At 41.1% G+C, this 27122-nt stretch overlaps 1 protein-coding gene across 6 annotated transcripts in view; it reads left to right on the top strand.

Moving 5' to 3' along the window:
- Nucleotides 1–27122, top strand: part of SPOCK1 (SPARC (osteonectin), cwcv and kazal like domains proteoglycan 1) — a 515462-nt gene that overhangs the window by 423083 nt on the left and 65257 nt on the right. For all 6 annotated transcript variants that reach the window (XM_015140905.3, XM_078004311.1, XM_078004310.1 and 3 more), the window contains 1 exon segment: nucleotides 6432–6546. In XM_015140905.3, the coding sequence (XP_014996391.1) occupies nucleotides 6432–6546 (115 nt within the window).

Here is a 27122-nt window from a genome sequence, read left to right as displayed (position 1 = left end):
TAATTAGAAATGATTACTCTAGTATGATAATCCACTCGCCCCAGGTTTGTTTTGTTTGCTTTTAGAGTTCAGACTGTTATAAAATGTCCTCAATTTTGGATTTGTCTGTTTCCTAATGCATAGACTTGGGTTCAACCTTTTTAATATCAGTGCCTCACAGGTGCTACTGTGTACTTTCGTTTGTTGCATATTAGGAGGCACATGCCAGCCCGTCCCACTGCCAGTGGTATTAGCTTGGACCCTTGGTCCCTTTGTTAAGGGGTGACTGCCATTTGTTTTATTGAAAGTGTGCATTTTCTTCTTTGTATAATAATAGCAATGCTGTAAGGAGACATTTTGAGACTGTGAATGTTTCATTCTCTAATAACTTTCACCCAAAATTTTTAGCAAACATTAAATGGTCCTTTTCTGACTCAATTAATTACATGAGGAGTTTCAAAATGGTGACTTTCTAACTCTAGCCTTTCTTTTACATTTTGTAGCTGCTATTCTCTTGTAAAAAAAAAAAAAAGCATTTTCCTCTTTTATATTTTTAGCAGCTTGGTCTTAAAGAAGTTTAAGGCTCTGATGTATTTGGAAGTCTTAACTCATAGAAGTGTGTGTGTACCACACAGAGGGAAAGAGAGAGTGAGAGAATGCAAGACTGTGCCCTGGGCCACACACAGGCCAACCATCAGTTCCGCTGAGATGGTCCTTTCCACTCTCCTCATCCCTCTCCAGCTTCCTCACTGTTTCTCAAGTGTAGTCAGAATCTTCTACCCTGGGCCTTTGTGTTTCCTTTTTCCCAGACCCTCCTTCCCCAGAGAGCTGCATGGCTCACTTTATTCTGTTCTCTGCTCAGATGTTGTCTTTCCAGAAGATTTACTGATCACACCATGCAATACACCATTCCCTCTCCTTTATTCCGTCTCTTTCTCTCTTTTGTTTAATTCCTTGACTCTCACCAATGCCTGCCATGTGAACTTCATGGAAACAGGCCTTTGTCCCACTGGTTCTACACCTAGACCAGGGTCTGGCCCATAGTAGATGCTCAGTGAATATGTGTTAAATGCAGAAAGGAACACATGTATTTATGGATGTTCAATAAGGTTCTAAATGAGACCAAAGACCTTCCCTTGTTTCTGTGCATAGCTTCTTCCAGATGACCACTGAGCCACTCAAGCCCTGTGCAGAAATGGGTGGTTATTCTCCCGTCAGCCGGGAACAGCATGTTGGCATCTGACTGGTGCAGTCAGCAGTCGCTCACTTCCCGCCCAATTATTAAAGCCGGCAAAGCCTCAGGATTGCTCCCCCCACCTACTGTGACATGATTTTGGGCAAATAAAAACAAATCAGAATTCATCAACTGTGAACAAAATTGTCAACTGTGAACTGTCAACAGTCTGGCTTAAAAAATGGATGATAGGTTGATGAAATACAGTGGAGAAAGCAATTTGAATAAAATGTTAAAAATAATACCCAAAGCATGCGAGGCAGAGCAGAGTGTGGTGTGGTAGAGAAATGTACTTGGTTGAGACCTATGTGAGCAATGAACCAGAAAGAGGTTGTTAGCTGTGCTTTACAAATCATAGAAGAGAAAGATTTACTGGCCATTTGCAGGAAAACATTCACTCATTCCAACCAATGTATTAGCGTGTTATGCAAAATGGAAGGAAAGATTGGTTGGAAAATCTCCTAGCACATTTATTTTTAAGTAGGTCAACATTTTGAATGTATCTGCCCGTTCATGTCATCATTGGCTCTCACCGCTTCTTCTCTCTGCAGTGATAAGGGCAGGCATTTCTGTTTCAGCGGTCGAGGGTCTAGAATCCCCAGGGGTTTGTATTTATAATAATATTTTGTGTTTATATGAGCATAGGTTCTAGTATCATGTTTAAAAGTCCTTAACTTATTTCCTAGTTTCTCAACTCTCCTCCTTTAGAGAGTTAAGAGTTAATTATTTATTTGACTGCTTCATCATAAAATCAATATAAAGGTTTGAATTTTTAATAATTCCTCTTCTCTGGGCATGCGTCACAACTGATACAATTTGGCCAAGTTCTTTAGGTCCAACTGCTCATATCCTGAGGCTGCTGTTTCATAGTTTTTGTTTTGTTTCTTTCCAGCAGAGCTGAGCCATCTTGGCACAAAGATCTGTGCTTTATAAACCTAAGACAAAGTGTCTTCATTCCTTAGAGTCTCTCTCTTTTTAAAAAATCTGGATGGAAAGTATATTAATTTGTTAGTGCTACTGTAACAAAGTGCCAGAAACTGGGTGCTTAAAAAACTGAGATTTATAGTCTTTACATAGAGTCCTCTGCGTGAAGCTGGAATGGTGATCAGGTTTTGGCTTCGGTATCTGTTCTTCCCTAGAAAGAACCTGGGAGAAGGGAGGAGGGAAGATGAGGAAAGTGATAGGAAGGGTAACTTCAAGGGTGAGAATTAGAGAAGTGCTGTGGGAAGAGAACATCTGTGGGAGGCCGTGGGCTTGGGAGCAGAGCTTCACACTCTCAACCCTGCATGGAGGGCTCTCCCCACACTCGCTGGGCTTGCTCATGGAGTTTTCTGGGAGGTGTGGTTCTAGTTTGGTTGTCACCTCCATAGGAGCCTATAAACATTGTTTTATATTTTATCATAAAGTCTTTGATACATAAAAATGTATATATTATTTATAGAAGTTGTCAAGCTTAGTAACAGAACAAAAGCCTCAGAATCTAATGCTTACTTTATAAAATAAAATATGATCAATGTTTGTGATGCTTCCTTTGGGCTCCTCTCTGACCAATCCTGCTGCCTCCTCTGGGGAGGTGACCCCTATCTTCATGGTATTTGTCATGGTCCCCTCCCCTGCCAGGTTTTAAGGGAGCTTTTACCACATGTATATGTATCTCTAAATAGCCTGTTTTGAGCTTTATAAAAAATGGAATTATGGCTGGATATGGTGGCTCTTGCCTGTAATTGTAGCATTTCAGGAGGCTGGGGTGGGAGGATGGCTTGAGCCCAGGAGTTTGAGACCAGCCTGGGCAATATAGTGAGACCCCATCTCTACAAAACATTAAAAAAAATAGCTAAGCATGATGGCACATGCCTGTAGTCCTAGCTATTCATGAGGCTGAGGCAGGAGGATTGCTTGAGCTCAGGAGTTCAAGACTGCAGTGAGCTATGATTATGCCTCTGCACTCTAGCCAGGGTGACAGAGTGAGACCCTGTCTCCTAAAAAAAAAAAAAAAAAAAAAAAAGAAAGAAATTATGCAGCCTTTTGGGCTTCATTGAAATGCCACATATTGTCCTGAAAGGTAAAAACAAACAAACAAAAAAAAAAAACCAGATCTGTGCCCTTGAACTTGGATTTTCACTGATGCAGATAAGAGACAAGTACTATTTTCTCTGGTGGTGTCTTTCTGTAGCTAGGGAGGAGACTGGGCTGCCTGCAGAGATGGCCACCAGGGCTGGACAAGAGAGGGGATGCTGCAGGCCAGCTGAGAAAGTAGAGTTCCAGGAATTACAGTCCACAGGGCCCGCAGTCATGGCGAGGCCACCCAGAGAGGCTCATACTCCAGTGACAGGCTGGGGTGAGCAGGGAGGCTGAGGGTCAGAGTACTGAATGTGGAGCTCAAAGAGGCGTCTCAGGGTGTAGACATGGGTAAAGGATGGTTTAGGATGAATGTGTCAAGTACTGAGCTCCAGCACTTCCTTCCTTGTGCAGGCAGATTGGTAAGCACCCAGGGATTGGAACAGAGGTCCAGAACAGCAAAGTGAATTGTGGTTCCCTTCTTTCTGCCTTTGTCATTCAGCAGCTGTTTATTGAACACCTACTCTATGCCAGGGCTCTGTGTATGTCATATCATGCCTAGGATAAAACAGTAACTAAAACCTTTTCTTGCTGTTAAGGCCTTCATGGTCTAGTAGGAAGAAAGTCATTCTGTTGTTCAGAGTTTTCTAAGTTATACTGTAATAACAAATAATCCCCAAACATCATTGACTTATTATGATAAACCCTATTTCCGTGTTCACATTGTGTGTTAGCTGTGGCTCTGTTCAGAACACTTCAGCTCTGTTTCATGTTCTCTGCCTTCTGGGTCTTGGGCAAAAGGGAGCAGCCCTTATCTGGCACATCATTTTCATGGTAGAGAAGAGCAAGAGAGGTGGTGAAACCAGTGATTCTTGACATGTCTGCTCAAACCTGGCTTGCATCCCTCCTACTAACCACCACTGGTTAGAGTGAGCATGCAGCTAGAGCTGGTGGGAAAGTTGACCCTCCTACGGGGAGGTGCTGCTGCAAGACACAGGGCCTGCAGCAGAAGTGTGGATCCCTCTCTCAGAGAGAGAAGAGAATGGGGTGGAGAGGGGGAATCTCACAGTCTGTCACAGATACAATCAGGCAGTAATAGCAATAGCATGATAAGGCTTTATGATAAATAAAGGTAATAATTTTGACTTTATAAAATAAATGGACACATAAAAATATATTTTCCCCCCTAAATTAGCTTTAAGGATTCTGTTAATGAGCCGGAGAACCACTAGTCTGAAACAGAGGATTGTTCCAGAGAACTAGCCTAGAAGAGGCGGAGGAGGCAGCAGGCCAGTCATGGCAGCTGTGTCCAGCCGTGGGCACGTGCACACACGCTGTGCTGAGTGAAAGGAAGCTCCTCATGCTAGTGACCTGCCTGCTGCCTTCCCAGCATTCCACTCAGCTCACCTTCAGTCCACGTGCTGTCTGTAGGCACACCCCATACCTGAGGGCCTCTTTTGCACGCCATCCCTACAGAGACATATGTCCTGCCTCACCTCAGAGTCACATCCACATGGCTTTACAAGGACACACTCTTCTTTGCTTCATCAGCTCAGTTGATGTGTGAGATGTGGGCAATGACTTGTTTTTGTATAGCCCCCTCAACGCCTGCTGCCATGCTGGGCACATACTAGGCACTGAACACATATGCACAAGAGGGAGTTTTGTGTCAAGAGGATGCCAGCACTCTGTAGGTTTGCTCTGTTGCCCTCTCCCTGAACAGGCAGCCAGCGACTATATGGGTGATCATTGGAGTGACACAGGAGTGACTTCAGTACATTTAGAACCAGGTTTAAAGTACTCTTTCCCTCCGTTTCTAATCGGTATAGGGACTGAATAGCTTGTCCTCTCACAATGAGCCTGTATTTATCTGCACTCATGTGTGTGGCTTTGCAAATGCTAGTGGACTTTTTTCAAAGGTATGCATTTGTGTTTTCCAAGGGCACGGACTGTATCTCCTCTTTTCTTTCATTTAAAAGATTCCCCATGGCACCTGATAAGAGCTGCACGCACAGTGGGTGCTCGTTAAATTTCACCTATCTCTTTTTCCTTTGAACCTCCACCAGATACGCATGTGGTCCTTGGCCCGTGGGTCTTTGCAGAGGACCGATTGCACACCGGCCTTGATCTTGAGAAATTTACAGACAAAAAAGGAGTAAACTCTCAGACAACACAGATCCAGGCCAATAGCAAAGTTGCATAATTAGCCACACACAGTTCAGTATGGGATGTCTGTATTCTGAAGCCCCATCTACACAGTGTTGTGGAATGCATTAAGTGCTTGGCCCTGAGCTTTGTGATCTTTTGCAAGTTATTCAACCTGAGTCTCAATTTCTTCTTCCATAATGTAGGAATAATAAAAATGCTGATAATTGTTGCGGTCTTTTGCACCTACTAATAACATTCCTGTCTCCTGCCTGTGTTCTGAGAATTCATTGAGACTTAAGAGTAAAGAGCTGATAGAAAAATGACTAAAATATTACCATTGCTACTGATAAAGGGTTGACAAGATAATGTGGATTATGGGCTTCTAATATTTAATCCTAGAATTAGGTAACCATTTCCACGGAGTCACAAGCTAGTTAGACCACAGGCATCCTCTGATGGGGCAAGACCCATGGAAACTTAGGTTTTGGACAATGGAAGCAAGAGCATTCACTCCTTGTTGGTCCCAAGGGGAAGGGCTGAGCCTCAGATTACCATACAGACTTACTAAAGGGATTGTTCCTCTTCCCTCTCGGGAAGAGCATGTGAGCAGGCTGAGAGGGACCGGGAGTGGTATTCCAGCAGTGCTGCCTCCACACGGGAGGAGTGTGGACAAGATGCCTCAAAGTAAATGGAGGGGGTTCCTGGACCACATAGGACTCTACTGATGTTAAGTTTCATATTAATAATTTTATTTTCGAAATAGTGACAGTAGGGTTTACCATCATTAAAGGAAGTCTTCTAGGGCTTCCACGGTGTTTTTAGTAGTTATCCTCTGCATTTGGTAAAATATAAAAGGCCATTTCTTATTCAGTATTCTGTAATTGAGACCTCTACTTGAGGCGGACCTCTCCCTGCTTTGTCTGCTTTTGTGAAGCAAAGGGCACTGAAAGGAGGTGGAGTCGGGGTCTGTTGTGGCTGCATTCTTAAGACCTGTTGTGTCTCTCTTTTGCAGTGCAAGTTGGAGTTCCATGCTTGTTCTACTGGCAAAAGCCTCACCACCCTCTGTGATGGGCCCTGTCCGTGTCTCCCAGAGCCTGAGCCACCAAAGCACAAGGCAGAAAGGAGTGGTGAGTGGGGGTCTCCTCCAGAACATTCCTGGGCGGGAATGGGGGCGTCACGGAGGGTTGATGTGGCCGAGCTCTGTCCTAGGCACCAGGAACAAACTGGAGAAATGAGCAGACGGGACAAGTAAGTACTCCAGATTTAGGGACCCTAAACTGACTTGCCTTCAACTACCATTACAAAGAAGAACAAGAGCCTTTGAAAATAATCCTGTTAGACCAGGATATCCACTAGGTTCTTTCAGAGGTCATAATCGCTTATGGCGTGGGAGGAGTATGTTTTTCAGCATCTAAGACCAGGACCGGCCCTGGGGTACATCTTGGTCTTTCTTGAACTCGAATCTTTGGAATCCTTTGAACTTCTCAAGGCCAAATATCAAAACAGAGACTGCAGAGATGTCACCACAGTGGAGAGAGTTCTCTCCTAAAGTATTTCCTTATTAATATATTCTGCTTGTAAGGCAGCACAGAGCCAGGGGACAGATGAAAGAGAATACCTCCCTAGGGGTAGCTGCTTCTCTTCCATGGCTGAGAGGGGCAGGAAAGGTTGGGCTCATTTGGATGTTTTCATGATGGAGAAAGTCATGTTGTCCCACTGGTCTCAGCCTCTTTTTGAGCCTTCCTTGGTAAGACCAAAGATAGACGTTTGAATTTGCCTTCTGTGGAATTGGGCTTTCTCAGCTATAACTGATTTCTCTGTGTGTGTGTGTGTGTGTGTGTGTGTGTGTGCGTGTGTGTGTGTATGCTTATGTTTTAAAATCTAGGAGTGATTTGTAATGGAGTGCAATGAGTGTGGTGTGAGTGTTCATCTATTTGACTCTTTGTAAGCCATGTTGTCTTTTCCAGGGCAAATAGATGATGAAGATTTCAAATCTAAATGTGATCATGGTGACTTCAGGAATATCGTGTTTAAAGGCTCTTTAGGAGGTTTAAGTCAGGATGTGGAAGGATGCTGTAAACCATGAAACACTGTGATGATAAATAATCTCCAGTGATTATTCTTGATTTCTAAAAAGCTAATCTTATTGCGGTTAGGCCTGATTCACTTAGTTATAAATGCAGTAATAAAAGTTAACTGATATACATAAGCCTCTTTGTAGTCTGGTCAGAAAATCTAAAGCCATGTGGTGTTAAGCAACTACATAGCCCAGAAAATTAACTTCTGTTAGAGATTTCTTAAAAATCTTAGGAAATTTCAGAAACCTCTCTTACTCTATGTATATTATTTATTGCTTTTATTCTGAGGCTAGGAAACCAAACTAAGAAAGTCATTGCCAGCCAGGTGTGGTGGCTCACACCTGTAATCCCAGCACTTTGGGAGACCGAGGTGGGTGGATAACTGGAGGTCAGGAGTTCAAGGCCAACCTGGCCAAAATGATGAAACCCCGTCTCTACCAAAAATACAAAAATCAGCCAGGCATGGTGACTGGCGCCTGTAGTCCCAGCTACTCAGGGGGCTGAGGCAGGAGAATCGCTTGAACTCGGGAGGTGGAGGTTGCAGTGAGTCAAGATCACGTCACTGTACTTTAACCTGGGCAACAGAACGAGACTCCATCTCAAAAATAAATAAATAAATAAATAAAAGAATGCCATTGGCACTGTTTTGCCTGTAACATCTATAAATGGGGGTGAATGCATCTCTCCTTAAAAGAGATGGCCTCCAAGTCTGCCATTATAAGGTAACAGTCCAAGTTTCTGGGAAGGCCTCATGATTTTGCAAATGAAGAACAACCCTTGTTTCTTAATGATGTGCTTCATATGTAAGCAGATGAGATTGACACTCCAGGTGTGGCCTTGACTGTGCCATCCATTTGTTCAATTATTTATGTGTAAAAATGTGAACAGATTCTTACTGAATCTATACAAGTAACCCCATTGCCATTAAAAGTAAAGAGACTCAGACAAAGTTATTCCTGAATTCTGAAAGGTCAGTGAGCACAAGATTACCATTTAAAAATCTTTCATTTCAAAATGCTTACAAAAGCACAGACTACTAAGTTAATAATGAGAGAAAGATCAGGAAAAAACAGTAAAAACTACATGATAACAGAAAATAAAACATTAAAAATAATACCAACAATATTACAAAACAACTGAAATTCTATTTCCTCATCAGTTCCTTCAGTCCAATATAATTATTTTTGCTCCACCAGATATTGGGTCAACAGTTTGCTTTTATGAACACCCTTTGGAAGTTGTCTAAGAAATATAACCTCAGAAGCCTGCACCAATGAGTCTGTTACTTGAAGTGTCAGTAGTTCAAACTTGGTACGATTCTTTCCATGAGGTTCTAAGACTGTCCTTCCTTGTTAAAGATCTCATTTCTAGGCTCTGACTTAGAGCAGAGTTTTCATGTAAGCATGAGGGGAAGCAGAAGCTACCTGTTGGTGGTAGTTAATTTATGACAGTACCAACAGTATCCTAATGCAGGAGAAAATAATCACCTATTAGGGTAGAATGTTTAACTATCTAATACGGATTTATTTATTTATTTTTTTTTGAGATGAAATCTTGCTCTGTCACCCATGCTGGAGTGCAGTGGTGTGATCTCGGCTCACTGCAACCTCTGCCTCCAAGGTTCAAGCGATTCTCCTCCCTCAGCTTCCCAAGTAGCTGGGATTGCAGGTGCCCACCATGACGCCCAGCTAATTTTTTATATTTTTAGTAGAGATGAGGTTTCATCATGTTGGCCAGGCTGGTCTTGAACTCCTGACCTCATGTGGTCTGCCCTCCTCGGCCTCCCAAAGTGCTGGGATTACAGGTGTGAGCTACGAGGCCTGGCCAAACTATCTAATATGGATTTGACAGTGTTTTCCTATTGGTTAAGAACACATTCGGGGGAGTGAAGGCATTGATAAATTCCCAGAGTCATTCTGTGAAATGAAACACTTAAGTAATAATGCCTTACCTGGACAAAATTGAGCAAGGGGAGGCTGACCTTTTCCTTTGATTTGACACCTCTTTCCATGCAGCTCTCACAATAATTTGTGACAGTCAACAGGGCTGACCTGAGGTGGTGGCAGTTCAAATGAAGAGGAGGGCATGAGTACAAGGGAGAGATCAGAGGTGAAATAAAAGGCAACTTTCAGTTGGCAACTTAGCTGTGGAGAGAGGGAGGAAGAGGAGGTGAGCATACAGTCTTCCTCCCCTTACCTGTCAGCAGCCTCTTCCAGAAGCTCCAGGCAGTGGGCGTGGTGTCCACAGGCAGTCCTGGCCTCTGAGTCACATTATGGCTCTCGATCGTGGGAGGAGCTGTCTTATTTCTGTGCCTATTGCAGAAATGAGAGTTTACAGTCTTATAAATGCAGGTCCATAAAAACTGTGGCAATACACACACGCGCACGTGCGTGCACACACGCGCACACACACACACAAACTGTTGTGTTGATATTTTATTTTCAACTTTACCTCTATTTTGAACCTCATTTCTGAGGTGAAACCTTTATAAAGCCACCCCCAGGTCAGTTCTGTTAATGCAGGGCTGTACCTGAATTCCAGGAAGTAGAGGTGGGCTGAGGGCTTATGAGCAGCAGTGTGGGTGGGAGGCTTTTCCTGGTGTTTTCTCTTTCTTTGGGATCCATCCACTTAGATGGAGTTCTTAACATCTTCAGTTAGGCCAGTGGTGTTCATTCTCACTGTGTCTGCCGAGAGACCTGTGCACCTTGTCCACTAAGGTCATGGTGAATCCTCTTTCTTCTCTGTTAAACTCCTCTGGTTTTACTAGCCCTCTCAGCTGCTTCTTGGCCCTATTCAGGGGCACAGAAAACTTGAGGAGGCCCTTCTGTGGTTTTCTGGCATCAAGAAAGACTGTGGTAAGGTTGCTGCCTCAAGCCTTCTCTTCATGGATCTGTTTCGTTAGACCAAGATATGCACTAGGTTCTTTTAGAGGTGACTGGCAACCATTTCTACTCAATGCCGAGCTCAGTTTTATGAGGCTTGCCTTAAATTGGCTTTCAAGCTGGTATCCAAACACAGGTCCTCTTTACTGCCAGGGTTTCCCACCTGTCTCAGGTTTCAGAATCACCTCTTCCCAGCCTAGGGTCCAGAACTGGGTGAGAGATGGGGAGAATTATGGAGAGCAGAATCCGACACTCACCTGCATGATCTTCTCCTTCTCAGAGGTTTACTTCTTGTAGCTCCACTTTGGTGAACACTGGATGTCAGCATGGAGGATGTATGAGGCTGGTCTAACTCACTCTCTTCCAATCTCCTAGTGTGCTCTGCTTCTCTGCCTCTTCCAGCCTTTGGTCTTTTGAGTTATAACATATCCAGCTCTGGCAAATCAGAAGTCTCTTGTTTCACCTTTAAGTTTCATATGTTTTTTTTTTTTTTCCAGAAGTCAAAGCCAAGTGGATGATTTTTTTTTTGGTTCTCTTTGTTTATCTGGCATCTCTCCTTTGGCATGTCCCCTGAAGAGATGGTGGAAGGTGGTACCATCCTTTAAAATTTCTGAATATTTCCTACAACACCTCTAAATTACCTCCTGACATGGGCAGGTGACTTCATTGCCTTATCTCTCTCCTCTCCATAAAGTCAGTCCAGCCTCAAGAGTATGAAGCAATGGTTATCCACAAAAACAAAAAATAAATAAAGGAAAACACAGTTTAAAAGAGGGAGATGAAATTGAAATCTCTGTGTTGAGCCTGGGGTTCTGTGCATTTTTTCTGAGTCTTTTCAGGAAAGGTCTCTCCCAGTTTCTCTTGGTATTTTTTAGGACCCAACTGTCAGCCCGATGAGCAAAGTCACTTTTTAGCTCTGACCTGAATTCTTCAGCTCCAGGGCATTGCTGATGCTTTTTCTTCAGTACTCAGTGAAAACCAAGAGGAAAGTATGAGGTGCTGTCTTTATTATTATTATTATTATTGTTATCATTATTATTTATAATGCTTGAAAATCTGAAGAGGAAATAGAGGTCTCTCAAAAGTGGAGGCTTTAAGGTAGATTTTTCAGCTAGCCCATACTCCACCTCTTCTGAACCTGGACATCTGCTCGCCTTGCCCCACTTCCCTTGTTTCAGGGACATAAACCATTCCCTTCCAGCCTGAGCACAGCAGCCCCATTCCCTGCACCTCATCTGAGGAAGGATTTGGAGCTTCCTCTTCCCTGAGGTGAGGACTTGGCAGGGTCGTAGGATTTTGGATCAAGAAGGGTCTCACTTATCCCATATCACACCACGTTGAGGAGTCTTCTTTGTTCCTCCAAGGTGCTGCAGCTTTCCCCATAGGGACCAGAGGAAGGCCAAATGGGTGGGGCCTCAGACCTCCCCCAGAGTGACTCCATTCTTACACTTTACCACTTAGATTACATCTGTGGGAAGAGTTTGACCACCACTGGTCTTTATTCAGTCCACATTCACCAGAAGAGAACCCTGGAGGCTCACTGAGAAAAGACCCTTGTGTGCCGTCAGCTGACAGCTCACCTGACCCTGGGTCTAGTGAGTTTGTTCCTATCACGTGTGGGTACATCCTCGGTCACAGTCAGCAGCATCTTTAGCCTGAAGATGGTGGCAGGTCTGTATGGTGGGAGTTAAGTTTCATTTCTCCTGGGTCTGAAGTCACTTGCCCACGTATTACAGTATTAACCATCAGGCGGAGAATGCCACCACACTCCCAAACCAGCAAGGTTTAGAATGGCATCCTACAGACGCTCTCCCACCCGCCCCCTCCACTCTATCTCTAGAAGAGGAAACAGAACAGAACACTCTCCAAGGACAGCTCCTTTTCTTCTGTTGGCACAGATTAGATTAGAAGGGATGTGGCTCCAGCCTAAGAAATTATGGAGAAGGCTGTGGAACTGTTACCCCCATACTGGCCTGACGTGAGCTGAGAGGTAGGAGCAGGATGGGGGCAGGTTTGGTGCAGGAGGGGAGGAAAGAGAACTGCAAATTTTTCCAACAGGGCGTGATAAAGAGGAAATAACAACTTCCCTCCAGCTGAGCTATTTAGAACAGTAGAAAAATAGTCTACAGTGATCTTCTTTTCTCAAACGGTGTTTTCAACCCGAGGGCTAGATTCTGGGGGAAACTGTCTTGGGTTGACAAACGGTTGTCCAATTCCATTACTTATCACAAGTGGAGCTGGAAAAATGTGTATAAAAGGGAACAGGAGGCAGTACAAAAGAGAATGGGGTAAGGAGTTCCTCCTAGCTGTAATGTCTCAATGGAAAATTCCTGAAAGAATCCTGCTGCAGAGGCTCCTAGAAAAATGGAGATTTATCTTTGCATCCAGGAAAGAACACTTTTCTTTAATGCCCATTGTGTAAGAGAGTGAAAGCCTTGGGCTTGCAAACTTGCAATTTAAAAGCAGTTTATACTAACGTTTCTGTACCTATTCAGCTTCATTCACTTGCCATTCAGTACTACATTCGGGTCAGAAATTAAGCACATAAAGGAATATTTAATTTTTAGGGCCTTGTTATTCTCAATGTCATGACCTTAAAAAAAAAGCTTGAGAATTAAATTGGCAACTGCATCAAAGAAGAAAAACTCATTTGTCAGGACTCTGAGGTAACTGCTGACTTTGACTTTGATCTCAGATTCTCCCTCTTCTGTGAGTTCAACTCTGGGAAAGTGCGCCACAGGTTTTCCTGGTCCTCTGAAGTCTATTTGATAGCAAGTGATTGGGGAAAGCTAAAGGTGAACAGAGAAAGAAGGATAAGCTGAGGCAAAGGGTAGCGGGGGTCGGAACCAGAGTTCAGTGAATGGGATAGAGGTTTGTGCTGGAGATTAATGGCTTTGATAGTTTGCCCAGACAGCACTCTTCTCCTGCCCTTACTGTTTTTTTGTTTGTTTTTTTTTTTTTAATTTACAAAATTAATATACATTCTTTTTTTTAACTTTTAGTTTTAGGGGTATAAGTGCAGGTTGGTTCTATAGATAAATTGCATGTCGTGAGGGTTTGGTGTACAGATTATTTCATCTCCCAGATAATAAGCATACCCAGTAGGTAATTTTTTGATCCTCACCCTCCTCCCACACTCAACCTTCAGTTAGGCCCTGGTATCTAGTGTTCCCTTCTTTGTGTCCATGTGTACTCAGTGTTTAGCTCCCATTTATAAGTAAGATAATGCTGCGTTTGGTTTTCTGTTCTTGCATGAGTTTGCTTAGGATAATGGCCTCCAGCTCCATCCATGTTGCTGCAAAGGATATGATCTCATTCTTTTTTATGGCTATGTGGTATTCCATGGTATATGTGTACCGCATTTTATTTATGCAGTTTACCTCCGATGGGCTTTTAGGTTGGTTCCATGTCTTTGCTATTGTGAATAGTGCTGTGATGAACAGACGCATGCAGGTGTCTTTATGGTAGAACAATTTATATTCCTTTGGGTATATACCCAATAATGGGAGTGTTGGGTCAAATGGTAGTTCTGTTTTAAATTATTTGAGAAATTGCCAAACAGCTTTCCACAGTGGCTGAACTAATTTACAGTCCCACCAGCAGTATATAAGTCTTCCCTTTTCTCTGCAGCCTTGTCAGCATCTGTTATTTTTTGACTTTTTAATAACAGCCATTCCAACTCATGTGAGATGGTATCTCGTTGTCGTTTTGATATGTGTTTCTCTAATGATTAGTGATGCTGAGCATTTTTTCATATGCTTGTTGGCCATGTATATGTTTTCTTTTGAAAAATGTTCATGTCCCTTGCCCATTTTTAAGGGGGTTGTTTGTTTTTTACTTGTTAATTTAAGTTCCTTATAGATTTTGGCTATTAGACCTTTGTCAGATGCATAATTTGCAAATATTTTCTCCCATTCTGTGGGTTGTCTATTTACTCTGTTGATGTCTATTTACTCTCTTTTGCTGTGCAGAAGTTCTTTAGTTTAATGAGGTCCCATTTGTCAATTTTTGTTTTTGTTGCAATTGTTTTTGGCATCTTTCTCATAAAATCTTTGCCAAGGTCTATGTCTAGAATGGCATTTCTTAGGTTTTCTGGGAAAAGTTTTATAGTTTTAGGTTTTATATTTAAGTCTTTAATCCATCTTTCCAGTTTGGTTATTTTTATTTTCTTTTTTTGCATATGCCTTCAATTATTTTTATATGCATATAATAATTTTTTAACTTTACTCACCCATAATTGGGATTATAGTCTACATAATGTTTTGCACCCTGCCTTTTATATATCATACATATATTTTCATGTAAGTACAAGTAGACCTGTCTATGTATGCGCGTATTTGTCTGTCTATCACCAGCTAACCTGCCTACCTGCTTCCTCGAACTCCAGACTTAAATATGTAATGACTACTTAGCATTTCCACTTGGATGCCGCTAGGCATATCAAGCTTAATGTCCCAAAACAAACTCCTAATCTTCCCCTGAAATCTGCTCTTTCGTCCTGCAGTGTTTACTATTTTAATTAACTGCAACTCTATACTTCCATTTGCTGAATTAAAAGCCAGAAAACAAAAATATACCAACCTTCTTTTTCTCTTACATGCCACATGCAACTCATCAGCAAATCATATTGGTTCCACTTGCAAACATAGTTTCGAACATAACCACTTCTTACCACCTCCACAGAGGAACCATCCCAGAGGTTTAAGACATCCTTGTCTTGTATTGTAATAGCTTCCTAATTGATCTCCTGGTCCTTACCTTCTTTTCTTTGCACACGGTAGTCCAACTGATGCTGTAAAATGTAAATCAGATTATGTAATCCCCTGTTCAAGACACTCCATCTTGTTAAGATTAAGAGGAAAAGTTAAAGTCCTTTCAGTGACCTGCAGGGCAACATAATCTGGTCCTCTGTTACATGTCTGTCCCCATCTTTTGCTGCTCTGATACTTGTGTGCTCAGCTCCAGGCACACAGGTCTTCCTGGGGCTCCCCAAATGTGCCCTTCAAACCACTGCCTCAGGGCTTGGCACTGACTATCCCCTTGGCCAGGACCCTCTTCCCCAGACATCCACGGGGCCATTCCATCTTTAAATCTTTGCACAAATGTCACCTTCTCAGGAAACCTTCCCCCGAACTTCCTGCCTACCTTCTCCTATTTATTTTTCTCCATATCATTTATCACCTTCTAATATATTAGTTTACCTACCGTTTTTGTTTATTATCTTGCCCAAGTAAAATGGAAGTTACAGGAAGTATTTTTGTCTAGATTCTTGATGACTGACAAATGTCAAATGAATCTACCTCATTCTTTTTAAAATGTTGTCCACTGTACATATGTACCATAATATACAAAGTTTAAAATAGTAAACAGATGATTTATGGCACAGGATAGTCTGTATAAGGCGCTTAATTTGTGAATTGTGCTAAGCACTTTATACTTATGTTTAATCCCTCTAACAGTCAAATAATGTTATTTCCTTTGCTGGTGAGAAAATTTGAGATTTGGATCTGCTCAGTACCTTGCCTAAGGCCACACAGTTAATAGATGACAGAACAGGGATCTGAAGCCTTTTCTGGAACTTGTGTTCTTACCCTTACATTATACTGTGTTCTTAACCTAAATTCAATGTCCATTGAAAGGTCAGGCTTCCTTTGAAAAAATAAAAAATGCACACCCCACTCTTCCACACATGTGTCCATCCACACACTTTAAGCTAAATTTTCCCATGCTTTCAGTACTCAGAGAATATAGCCCTTTACTGAGATCACAGCCCTCACTGACGGGATTTTTCCAAGGTGAAAGAATTAATGTCCTCACACATTTTCTCCTCTCTTTTTCTCAAGCAGGCTTAGCGCTCTGAAGTTTATCAAAACACTAGCACGGGCTCATTGTTCACCACCATATTATGTTTTTCTGATAGCCACAAGTTTCCAACCTAGCTCTTAAAGATAAAAATTTATTTGTAATCTGCCTTGAGGTTGACTGCTCTTCCACTGCCCTGCTATCTATTACCGTGAAAAGAAAAGATAGCATTACAATAAAAAATAAATTGAAATTATCACCAGAAGAAAGTAAGTGGCTTGCACCCCACAAAGCAGGCTGCTTAGTGAAATGTTAGTAGGCCTCTTTCCTAGATCCAAGTGGTGGGAGCTAGGCCTTTGACAGGGCAGAGAGCAAAGAAAGGTGTGGCACCAGTCCAACAGGTGTAGTGAGAATCAAATGAGCTCAATTTTAGCTATAAAAGTAGAGTTACAGTTCACAAAATATAACTTTTATCATCATTGTCATATCAGTGATGATGATACTGTGTTTGAGAACCCAAAGTGGCCATTACACATAAAGCAGGAATGTCACTTTGATGATTTAACTTGAGGAATATATAATGATGCCAGATAAATCTCAGAATCAATAGCTGGTTGAATGTATAGTGATAGATGTTCAGATTGGTTAGAGCTGCAACAAAAACACAACCAACCATCCAGATCTCTCCTTATTCCAAAGAGACTGAAGTATAAAAGGGAGCTGAGAGATGTGCTCAAATCACAAAGAAGTAATTAGAGTAAAACCTTGTATTCCTCTCCTAGTTCCAGAAGGGTGACCTCCAAGGCCCTCCTGCTTGAAAAGAGTGAGCAGAGCTCTATGACAAGAGAAGAGACCTGCTGACACAGTAGGAGATCTGGTTATGAATCTTATTATTTCAAGACTTAGAATGAGCTTAAAGCAGCAATAACTTTAGAACAATTTAGGGGAAGTACTGGGAGGTTGAGGAACAGTGATATTAGGAGAGAGGAGACCATAGGTCTGCAGAATATGTGAAGCCCTCCTTTCAAGTTTCCCAGTGATATAGTAGCAGGTCTTCCTGGAGGCAGGTCATTCATGTTTGCATAAATTTTACCGTGTAGAAGGATCTTGAATGAACAAACCCAGCCCACCTGTTGCATACCAGTTGGTGGTAGGGGAAGGGTCTCAAGAAAGTAGTTATGTGTGCCTGTCTCCTCTCACCCTGGCCAAGAGAGCACCAATTTATTCTGGGCTCCTTGGCGTTACTATGTTTGGTCCAAGCTTGAGTCTCCTAAATGGCTGTTACCACCAAGTCATGTGTGGAAGTGGAGTGAGGCTGACAACCAAGTAGATCCCCTGGGCTTCACTCAAAAATGGATGTGATCATAGCCCCAGCTTCAGAAATTACATAGGCAAGGGATACTGATGTTGTGAAGCCAGATTTAGAAGTTGAATGTCAAAGACCAGAAAATTGGTGCTGATAAGGGATTTGATTAGAATTCTGATCATGTACCAGTGCACCGGGCCAAGAAATACTCCCAAAAATGACTTGCAAAAAAACTAAGTTAAAAAAAAAATAAAAGCCCTTTTTTATGAGGGCTACTAATCCTATGGAACTACCTCTGAGAAGTATTGCAGAGGCTGAAGAGGCCTAAATCTCCCTCCCTGTATCTCCCAAAATCTTAGAATTTAGGATATTATATCCTAAGCCAGGCTAGTCACCACGGAGTTTTAGCACTCCAGGACAGTAGCTTGGAGTGGATGGCATCATGTCCCCTTAGTCCCTTGACCTGATCTAAATCCAAATCTCAGTCTATGGCCTGGTTCCTTTAGGGTGGGATGCTGCTGGTTCTCCCCAGCCTCCAGGATCTGGTATCCATACTTCCCAGAGACCCCCTGTGCCCCACCACCACGTGGTTGGGTGGCTGCAGCAGCATCCCCTCACCTGCCAGGCTCCTGCCTGTGATTCACACCTGCCAGCCTGTCTTCTCCACCAGGGTCTTCAGCTCCAGCTTTTCCTACAACCCGTTGGCTGCTGTGTGTACCATGCCCAGGAAAGTGCATGGCACAGATTAGGCTGACTTCAATCATTTGTGGAATGAAGTAACTGAGCAAATGTATAGGGTCTTACTGTTTTCCAGGCACATTTATGTACTTGAGATTTTGGTGGTCCCAGCCCTTGGAAAAGTTGGGTTTTGTAGGTGGCTTAGGTCCCAAAGTCGAAGAGGCAGGTTCTTCCACCTGAAGGTACTTGTCTATGGCCTTCCCTACATGGGTCATTCTGGGGCATGACCTCAGGCTAACAGGTAACTGCTGTGCATTTCTGGCTCCTCTGCACTGGGAAGATTCCATCATCCGAAGCAAGCTCAGGCAATTCTGTTCTCTCCCTACAGCCTACCTCCCTGACTTGAGAGAAGGGCTCAAGGTGTCTCAAGAAGGAAATATTTTTGCCTTGATGACAGAGGTGTAGCATCATGTGGTATAGAACATTCTGTTTAGTGTTTCCTTGGGCTCTTGTGGGAACACAGAACATTTATAGCCAGAGGAGGGAGTATCTGGAGATTACGAGCATTTGTTCTCATTTGAGTGAAGAGCTTCTGTTGCAAGAATTATACATAGCACTGTGTTGTGAAATAGTTGGATTAAAATCTGATTACCACTGTGCCCAGGAAGAAACTTGCCTATTTGGGGAAAGTATAGTGAGTTAAAATAACACAGATCTGTTACGTTGTGTACCTTGCTTCTCCAGGCCTCTGAGCTATATTTAAAATTTAAAGCCTAAAGCAGTACCCCCAGAGGGTTTTTTTTTTTTGCCCTAAAATTGAGGGCAGTGACTGGGTCTGTTGGTAGTGATTAATGTATCTTCATCCATTCAGCCATCCATCCATCCAGCTGGCATGTATTCAGTGCCTGTTCTATGCCCAGGTCCTATGCTGTTTCTCCCCTAAGTGGGATAACAAGAACTCTTAGGACCAGATACATCCACAGTGTGTTGCTCATGGGTCTGCATATGGAGCTCAGTTATGTCTCAGGGTAATAACTGTGTCGAGCTGAGCTGTTTTCCATGTCTTTATAGAGCAGAGTTTATAAGTCCAGGACTCCAATAATTTTTTATTGCTTTCTGAGTACGTTTCTGTAATTTTGATGTAGTACCATCATGGTCTCTGTGGTCAGAAGAGCTAGGCTTCATTTCATGTGGTTGAAACAAGGAAACCTACTTAAAAATACAGGTGATTCTATTACATTTGGGACCTTATGTGCTGGCATTGTAAACTCATTAGACTGTGACCTCCTCGAAAGCAGGCATTATGTCTAATTTATCTTTACATCCCCAGCATAGGGTCTGTCGAATGCATGGTCACCACTAAGTGTAAATATTAATTTGTAATATATCTGTTACACATTAGAGCAATATTTAATAAATATCTAGATTAAATTTAGCGTGTTTCTACTTCCTGTCTGTTATGAGTTGTTTATTCTCCATATGGTGGAGACTGACCTTCTTCTTGGTTTACTCCAAGACTTCTGATTCAAGATGGCCTCTAAACTCTCTGGGGGGCTTTCCGTGATAACCACATTGACTCCTTTGTCCTCTGGGGCCCTGTGCACCTGGTTTGTTGCCTCCTTGTCCATGAGCAGCAGCTAAGGGACATCACAGTGTGGCCTCTGCCACATGTGCCGCCTTTGCTTTCTGTCTTCTACAGGAAAGCTCCTGTTCCCCTGACCTTCCATGAGCCTAACTCTGTATCTTCAAGGTTTAGGCAAACTTGTTTGCCCTTCTCTATTATTTGCCTTCAATTTTATATGATGAGACTTGTTGAGAGGGAGTGTTATACGCTAGAAAATGCATTGCCTGTGGAACCAGGCAATTGTAAAGTTGAATTCTAGCCCCAGAACTTGCTAGCTGTGTGGCTTTGGGCAAACTATTTAACTTCTCTGAGTCTCAGTTTTCTCATCTGTAAAAACAGAGATAGGCCTATCTTGAGAGGTTATTAGAATGAAACAAATTAATTGAGATAATTATGAAAGTGGCTGGTTCTAAAAGGTGCTCAATGAATATCATTTTCCTTCTTTTTTTTAACGTGTGTGCGCGCGCACACACACACACAAGCACACCCATTAACATGGATCTGCTCTTTGTACAATTTGACAATACCGGCCTTCCAAAAGACCTTAGAATTCTAGAATTCATCTTGCAGACATGTAGCAGAGCCACTGTTAGTTGTCTAGCCCACAGCCATTTGATGCTGGTTTTCTTTGAGGAAGAATAAGCTCACCTGCATTCTTATTTTCCCAGTCTCTTCCAGCCGAGGGTGTGGCCCTGTGATTCAGTTCTGGCCTGTGAAATGCAAGTAAAGTCTTCTAGAGATTTCTAAGAAAGCTTTTGCTTTTATAACAAACAGGAATGGGCAGAACTCGTGCTGTGTTTTATCCTTGCAGAGGTGTGAGTGGAGCTGCAGCAGCCCTTTTGTAGCCGCAAGATGCCAAGCATAAGGCTTCAAACCCACCCCCCACCCATTAAGGATGACTGAGCTAAAGCCCAGAAAGAACCTGAGTCCCCAGTGGCACTATGGAGTAGCTGAAGCAACATTGTGACTGCCTTTCTTCTGATTTCTTGTGTCACAAAGTAAATCCCCATGAATTTATGCCACTGTTAACTAAGCTTTCTTATTTGCAGCTGAACACATTTTCTAATGGACATAGAGCACAGCCTTTTTTACAGGCAGTATTGGTGCAAGGTCAGAAGTTGCCAAGCTGTCAGGAACAATGGCAACGTGGTATCTAGGGAAGGAAGAGACCAGAGATGGCCTCAGGAGCCATCTCTGGTTTACTCCAAGACTTCTGATTCAAGTTGGCCTCTACATTCCCTGGGTGGTTTTCTTGTTGGCTTTCTATGATAACCACAACTGACTACTTTGCCCTCTGGCACCCTGTGCACCTTGTTTTGTTGCCTCCTTGTCCATGAGCAGCAGCTAAAGGACATCACAGTGTGGCTCAGAGGTCATGGGATACTTGTCTCAGGAGCATGCAGTTCCTAGAACTAGCTAAAGGGCTTCGAATGTCCTGGAGAGGGAATATTTGACCTATGGTTACAAATCATGTGTTGCTCATCCCTTGTAAAGACTGACAAGGGAGCAGAAAAATTGTCCCGTGGTACAAGCCAGCAGGGCATGCTGGACCAGAATACCCTGTGCCTGCAGTTGAGCAGAAGGAACCACCCAACTGGAGAAGACAGGTATGTGATGGAAGACAGGAGACATAGGCTCATTTAACATGAGCGTTAAAAAAAACCATAGCAGTTATGCATATTTATTATGAACACTTAAAAATACTGCAAAATACAAAGAATAAATTTTAAAATTACCCAGCCTCCCAAACTGAATATAATAAAATACTATTTAAAAATCTTTACTTCTAGCTTAATAATACTTAATAATATTCCCATATCATCAATTATTCTTTTAAAACCCGATTTTTAATGGCTGCATGGTGTTCAATTCTGTGAAAGTACTGTAATTATTGTAACTAGTACTTTATTATTGAACATTTAGCTTCTCTAATTTTTAGTTATAAATACTGCTTTTATGGACAACAATGTATATTAATTTTGCACACAGTTATTTTCATGGGATGCATTTTTAGCAGTAGAATTTCTGGGTAAAATGGTTTGTGTACTGTAAGTCTTCTGTTACATACTAACAGAAATTCTTTCAGAAAAGATGTCCCACAAATGATGTGTAGGAATGCCTAGTCAGAGGACCACTATCATCTTTGGATACTATAATTTTTAAAAGAATTTTTCCACTTTGTGAGTTAAGAAAAAGGTAGCTTTCTTAGCAGGGATTTGGTTTAACAGTATGTGATTGACACTCCTGTCCCTAAATAACAGTGGTTTAAACAAAAGAGGGTGTATTTCATTTTCACATAAAATGAGTCAAGTGGTAGGAAGTCCAGGGCTTGTATGAGGCAACCTTAATCATGAGGGAACCAGGCTCCACTCTTGTTGCTCAAACAAGTCAGCCTCATGGTCCAAGATGTCTGCTAGAGCTCCACTCTCTCCAGCTTTAGTCCAGTCAGTGGGAAAAATTGAAGAGCAAAGAAGGGCACCCCTTTCTTTCAAGCAGACCTCTGTGAATTTGGATACAGTTCTGCTTATATCTCAATGGCCATCTCAGTCTGAATTTAGTCTGAGTACAGTCACATGATCCTACCTAGATGCTGTGGAGTACAGAGTTTTCAGGTCGAAAGCAGTAAGCCAGCTGAAAATCAAAGTTCTTATTACTAGGCAGAAGAATGGATCTTGGGAGACAATTATCTGACTCCTACGCATTTTGATTTCCTACTTCTTTGATCATACTGGAGGTTTAAGGTGTGTATGTGTGCGTGCATGCTATTTTTAATTATTTTTTAAATGCCCCATATCCTCTATGATTTCCCTTTTAGGATGCCGACTTTTTTTCTCAATAATTTCTCAGGTGATTCTTTTATATTCTTAATTTGATGTGAATTATTCATACTTTTCCCCCAATATGTCATTTGTCTTTAACAGTGCTTTCTGATGAACTAAGATTTTGAGGTTTTTATCCATTCAGGTCCATCATTCTTTTCTTTTAGAATTTCTGGCATTGATGTATGTTTAGAAATCTCTCTCTTACTCTGAGACCAGATAAAATTTTACTTATGTTTCTATTTTGTTCTGTCATGGCTTGAATTTTTCATGTTTGATACGTTAGGCCAGTAGCATTCAAACAAGAAGAAATCATTTCTACGGTAAGCCAGTACTCGAAGCTTTCACCAGGCAGCACCCTTACTCTGTAAGACATGCCCTATTTTCTTTTCTCTGCTATCATTCCTCATGTTTGAGAAAGATTTTTTGAGGAGCCATTCATAGATTGCAACTTGTAGTTGGAAAAGTACTACTAATAATCAGTCTAATACTTTTTGGAATATAATAGGAAAACTGAAACTATATATTTTTTGTGTTTTAAATGGCCAGTTCAAAAAAATGATTTTTACTCAATAATTCATCTTTCATCGAACAAGTTATCCTCTTTTTCATATTTTTTCATGGGTATCCTTATGTAGTCTCTCCTATGATATTCAAAATCACTTTGAAAACTTTAAAGAAGTGATATTTAGATTGGATTTACAAAGTGATTGGAGAAGAACTGATAACTTTAGAGTTAAGTTGTTCCATCTGGAAATGTGGCACACATCTCTCCAAGCCTCCTTGGAAGACATCTGCAATTTCCTTTCAGAATATGGGAGTATTTCTCATTACATTTATGACTAGAGAGTCAATGTTTGAGATTGCTTTTTGTGAATGAAATCTGTTTTCCATTTTTATTAAAATGACTATTTCTTTCAAATAGGAAATCTTGATTCTGACAGTTTTTAGTTTATCATTTTGGATTTTCTTTAGAAAATTGTATCATCTGCAGATAATGGGCATTTTTATCTTCCTCTCCAAAGTACATTTTAAGAAATAGTCATTTATTTATGTCTCACTATTGCTGGACACTCTGTACCTTATATATGTTTCCATGTAATAGTCCTGAAAGTCCAGTGTTGGGAGGGACTATGATCTCCATTTTAAACACAAGAAAATATACCTCTAAAAATTCAAATTTCTCCAAGTCACCCATCTGGCAAATGGCAGAACCAAGATTTGAACTCAGATTATTCTTACTCTTACACCTGGGCTTTTAAGTACTTCATTGTACTATCTATATGTATGTTACGTTTCTTTTTTATGTGTGTCTTAATGCTTTGGTTAAAACTTTCACAGTAAAGTGAATAATACTTTGCTAAGAAGTCCCTGGTATGGTAATTTCCGATGTTGCTGGGGCATAAATGGGAATCAAGGCTGTGAAGGCCTTTGCACACACCATCCTTCTAAGATTGGTCTGGTGAACTCCTGATGCATCACTTAGAGAGAACTCTCCTCACTTTCTTGGCTTGGTCAATTCTTGGTCATTCTTCATACTTAGAACACTGTGTTCTCCTTCTCTTCAGCAACTGGTATCCAATAAAGCTCTACGATATCCCAAAGTCATTAATTTAATGTTAATTTTTTCACATAAACTATTTTAGAAAATTTTTAGATTTACAGAAATATTGCAAAGATAGTAGAGAGAGTTCCCAGATACCCTGCACCCATTTTTCTCTATTATTAACATCTTACATTGGCATGGTACATTTGTCACAATTAACAAACAAATATCAATACATTATAATCAACTGAAGTCCATGTTTTAATTCATATTTCCTTAGTTTTTACCTAATTTCCTTTTCCTTTTCCAGGATCTCATCCTGGACACCACATTGCGTTTAGTCATCATGTAGTCTTAGGCTTTGCTAACATTTTCCTTGTTTTGGATGACCTTGAAAGTTTGGAGTACTGGTCAGTTACTTTCTAAAATGTCCCTCAATTAGGATTTGTTCCATGTTGGTCTAATAATTAGAGTAGGGTTATGAGTTTTGGGGAAGAACCCCCAAGATCCACAGAGGAATCAGCACAAGTGTCATTGTCATCCTATGAAATCATAGGTACATGCTTATCTATATGACTTATCACCATTGATGCAAACCTTGATCACCTGGCTGAGGTAGTGTTTGTCAGGCTTCTCTACTGCAAAGGTACTAATTTTACCCCATTTCTATACTATACTCTTTGGAAGAAGTTACTATGCATAGCCCACACTTAAGGAGTAGGTATTTAATGTTCCATCTCCTTATGTAGATGCTTCAGGGTAGAGTGTCTATATAAATTATTTGAAATATAATCATCAAATATCATTATTTGAATTTTTTTGCATGAGAGATTTATCTTTTACCCCATTTATTTGTTTCTTAAAGCATGTATTAATATTTATATAATGTGGACTCATGGATATATATTTTGTACTGGAGATTTTAATCCAATACTAACTATTAATCTAATACCGAGATTTTACATTTCAAATTGTTCCAGCTTTGGCCATTTGGCACTTTTTCTGTTGGTTTTGTGTCCCTTTGACATACCCTCACTGGTGTATTTTATTTACCTACTCTTGAACACTTCTGTAATTTCTGGCATTATAAAATATCCAGGCTCATCTTATGTGTTTCGTATCCTGTCTGTAGAATCAGCCACTTCCACAAACGGACCTGGCTCTTTTTATTGTAGAATGGAATTAGAAACCAAGATCCTAGCACTCAGTGTGCTCACTACTTCTGGAATGTTGTTGTTGTTCTGCACTCTCATTTGACAGAGCAAGGGAATATGTATGTGTATACTAATCTATATGTGTGTGTGTATATAAATGTATGTACATATATAAATTATTCTATATGTATCCATATGTATCTAAGCTAAATACAAGTTTATGCTAATGTTTCCAACTCATTACCATATCATTATAGCTTCCTCCCCTTGCTTATCTGTAATTCTCCACTCCAACAGTGGGAAACTTGGCTCCCACCATCCACTATCCATTTACTTAATTCTTCAATCCCAGTATCAAAATTATTAACCCCTATTTCCATGGGAAACAACTTTATCAACTACAGTTCAGTGCTTATGTATAGGCTGTTTGCTGATAATCTCCACTCATTTCCAAAGCTACACAGGTCAGCACCTTTATAATACATTTAGATTACTGTGTCACATTCTGCATTACATCCTAGGATCCCCTGGCCTCCTAAATGATTTTTTAAAAATGCACATACATTAAGGTTCACTCTGTGCTGTGAAGTTCTATAGGTTCTCACTAATTCATAATGTCATGTATCTGCCCTTATTGTATCATGACAAATTACTCTAAAAATATTCTCTGTGCTTCATCTTTTCAACTACTCCCCTTTCCCTACTTCAAAACCCTAGGAACCACTGATCTGTTTACCTTCTCTACAGTTTTGCCTTTTCCAGAATGTCATATAAATGACATATAAATGCATTACATAGCCTTGTTTTTTTTTTTATTTTTTTATTTTTATTTTTGAGACAGAGTCTTGCTCTGTCGCCCAGGCTGGAGTACAGTGGCGTGATCTCTGCTCACTGCAAGCTTCGCCTCCTGGGTTCATGCCATTCTTCTGCCTCAGTCTCCCTAGAATCTGGGACTACAGGTGCCCGCCACCATGCCCGGCTAATTTTTTTTGTATTTTTAGTAGAGATGGGGTTTCACTGTGTTCGCCAGGATGGTCTCGATCTCCTGACCTCATGATCCACCCGCCTTGGCCTCCCAGAGTGCTGGGATTACAGGCATTTGTATTTTGGATACACGTCTTTTATCAGCTATGTGTTTTGCAAATATTTTTGTTGAGGCTGTGGCTTGCTTTTTGGTTCTCTTAACAGTGTCATTCACAGAGTATAAGTTTTTAATTTTAATAAAGTCCAACTTTCTATTTTTTCTTTTATAGGTTGTGATTTTGGTTCAGCACCAAACTCAAGATCACATAGATTTTTTTCCCCATGTTTTCTTCTAGATGTTTTATAGTTTAGTAATTTACAGTTAGACCTATCGTCCATTTTGAGTTAATTTTTGTGTAAGGTAGATGGTCTCTGACTAGGTTCATTCTTTTGCATTTGAATATCTAATTATTCCAGCACCATTTATTGAAATGACTATCCTTTCCTTGCTTTCGTGCCTTTTAAAAAAATCCGTTGGCTATATCTCATTTCTCTATTCTGTTCCATTAATCTGTTTATTTTTTTCACCACAACCATGCTGCCTTTACTATTGCAGCCTTATAGTAAGTTGTGAAATCTGGTAATATGAGACCTCATATTTTGTTTCTCTTCTTCAAATGCTCTTTTAAAAAAACGTAATTAAAAAATGTTTTAAATATATATGGTTCCTAGCCTTTTTGCCTGATACATGTACATTGTCTGGGCAATCTAGTGCTGGCCGAGTACACAGTAGGTCCTCCTTTATCACTTGCTGACTGCTTTCAAGGACAGTAGGAACAATTTCCTTGGCC

This window comes from Macaca mulatta, chromosome 6 (genome assembly GCF_049350105.2).
Source record: "Macaca mulatta isolate MMU2019108-1 chromosome 6, T2T-MMU8v2.0, whole genome shotgun sequence".
NCBI lineage: Eukaryota > Metazoa > Chordata > Mammalia > Primates > Cercopithecidae > Macaca > Macaca mulatta.
This window is presented reverse-complemented; position numbering and strand designations above follow the sequence as displayed.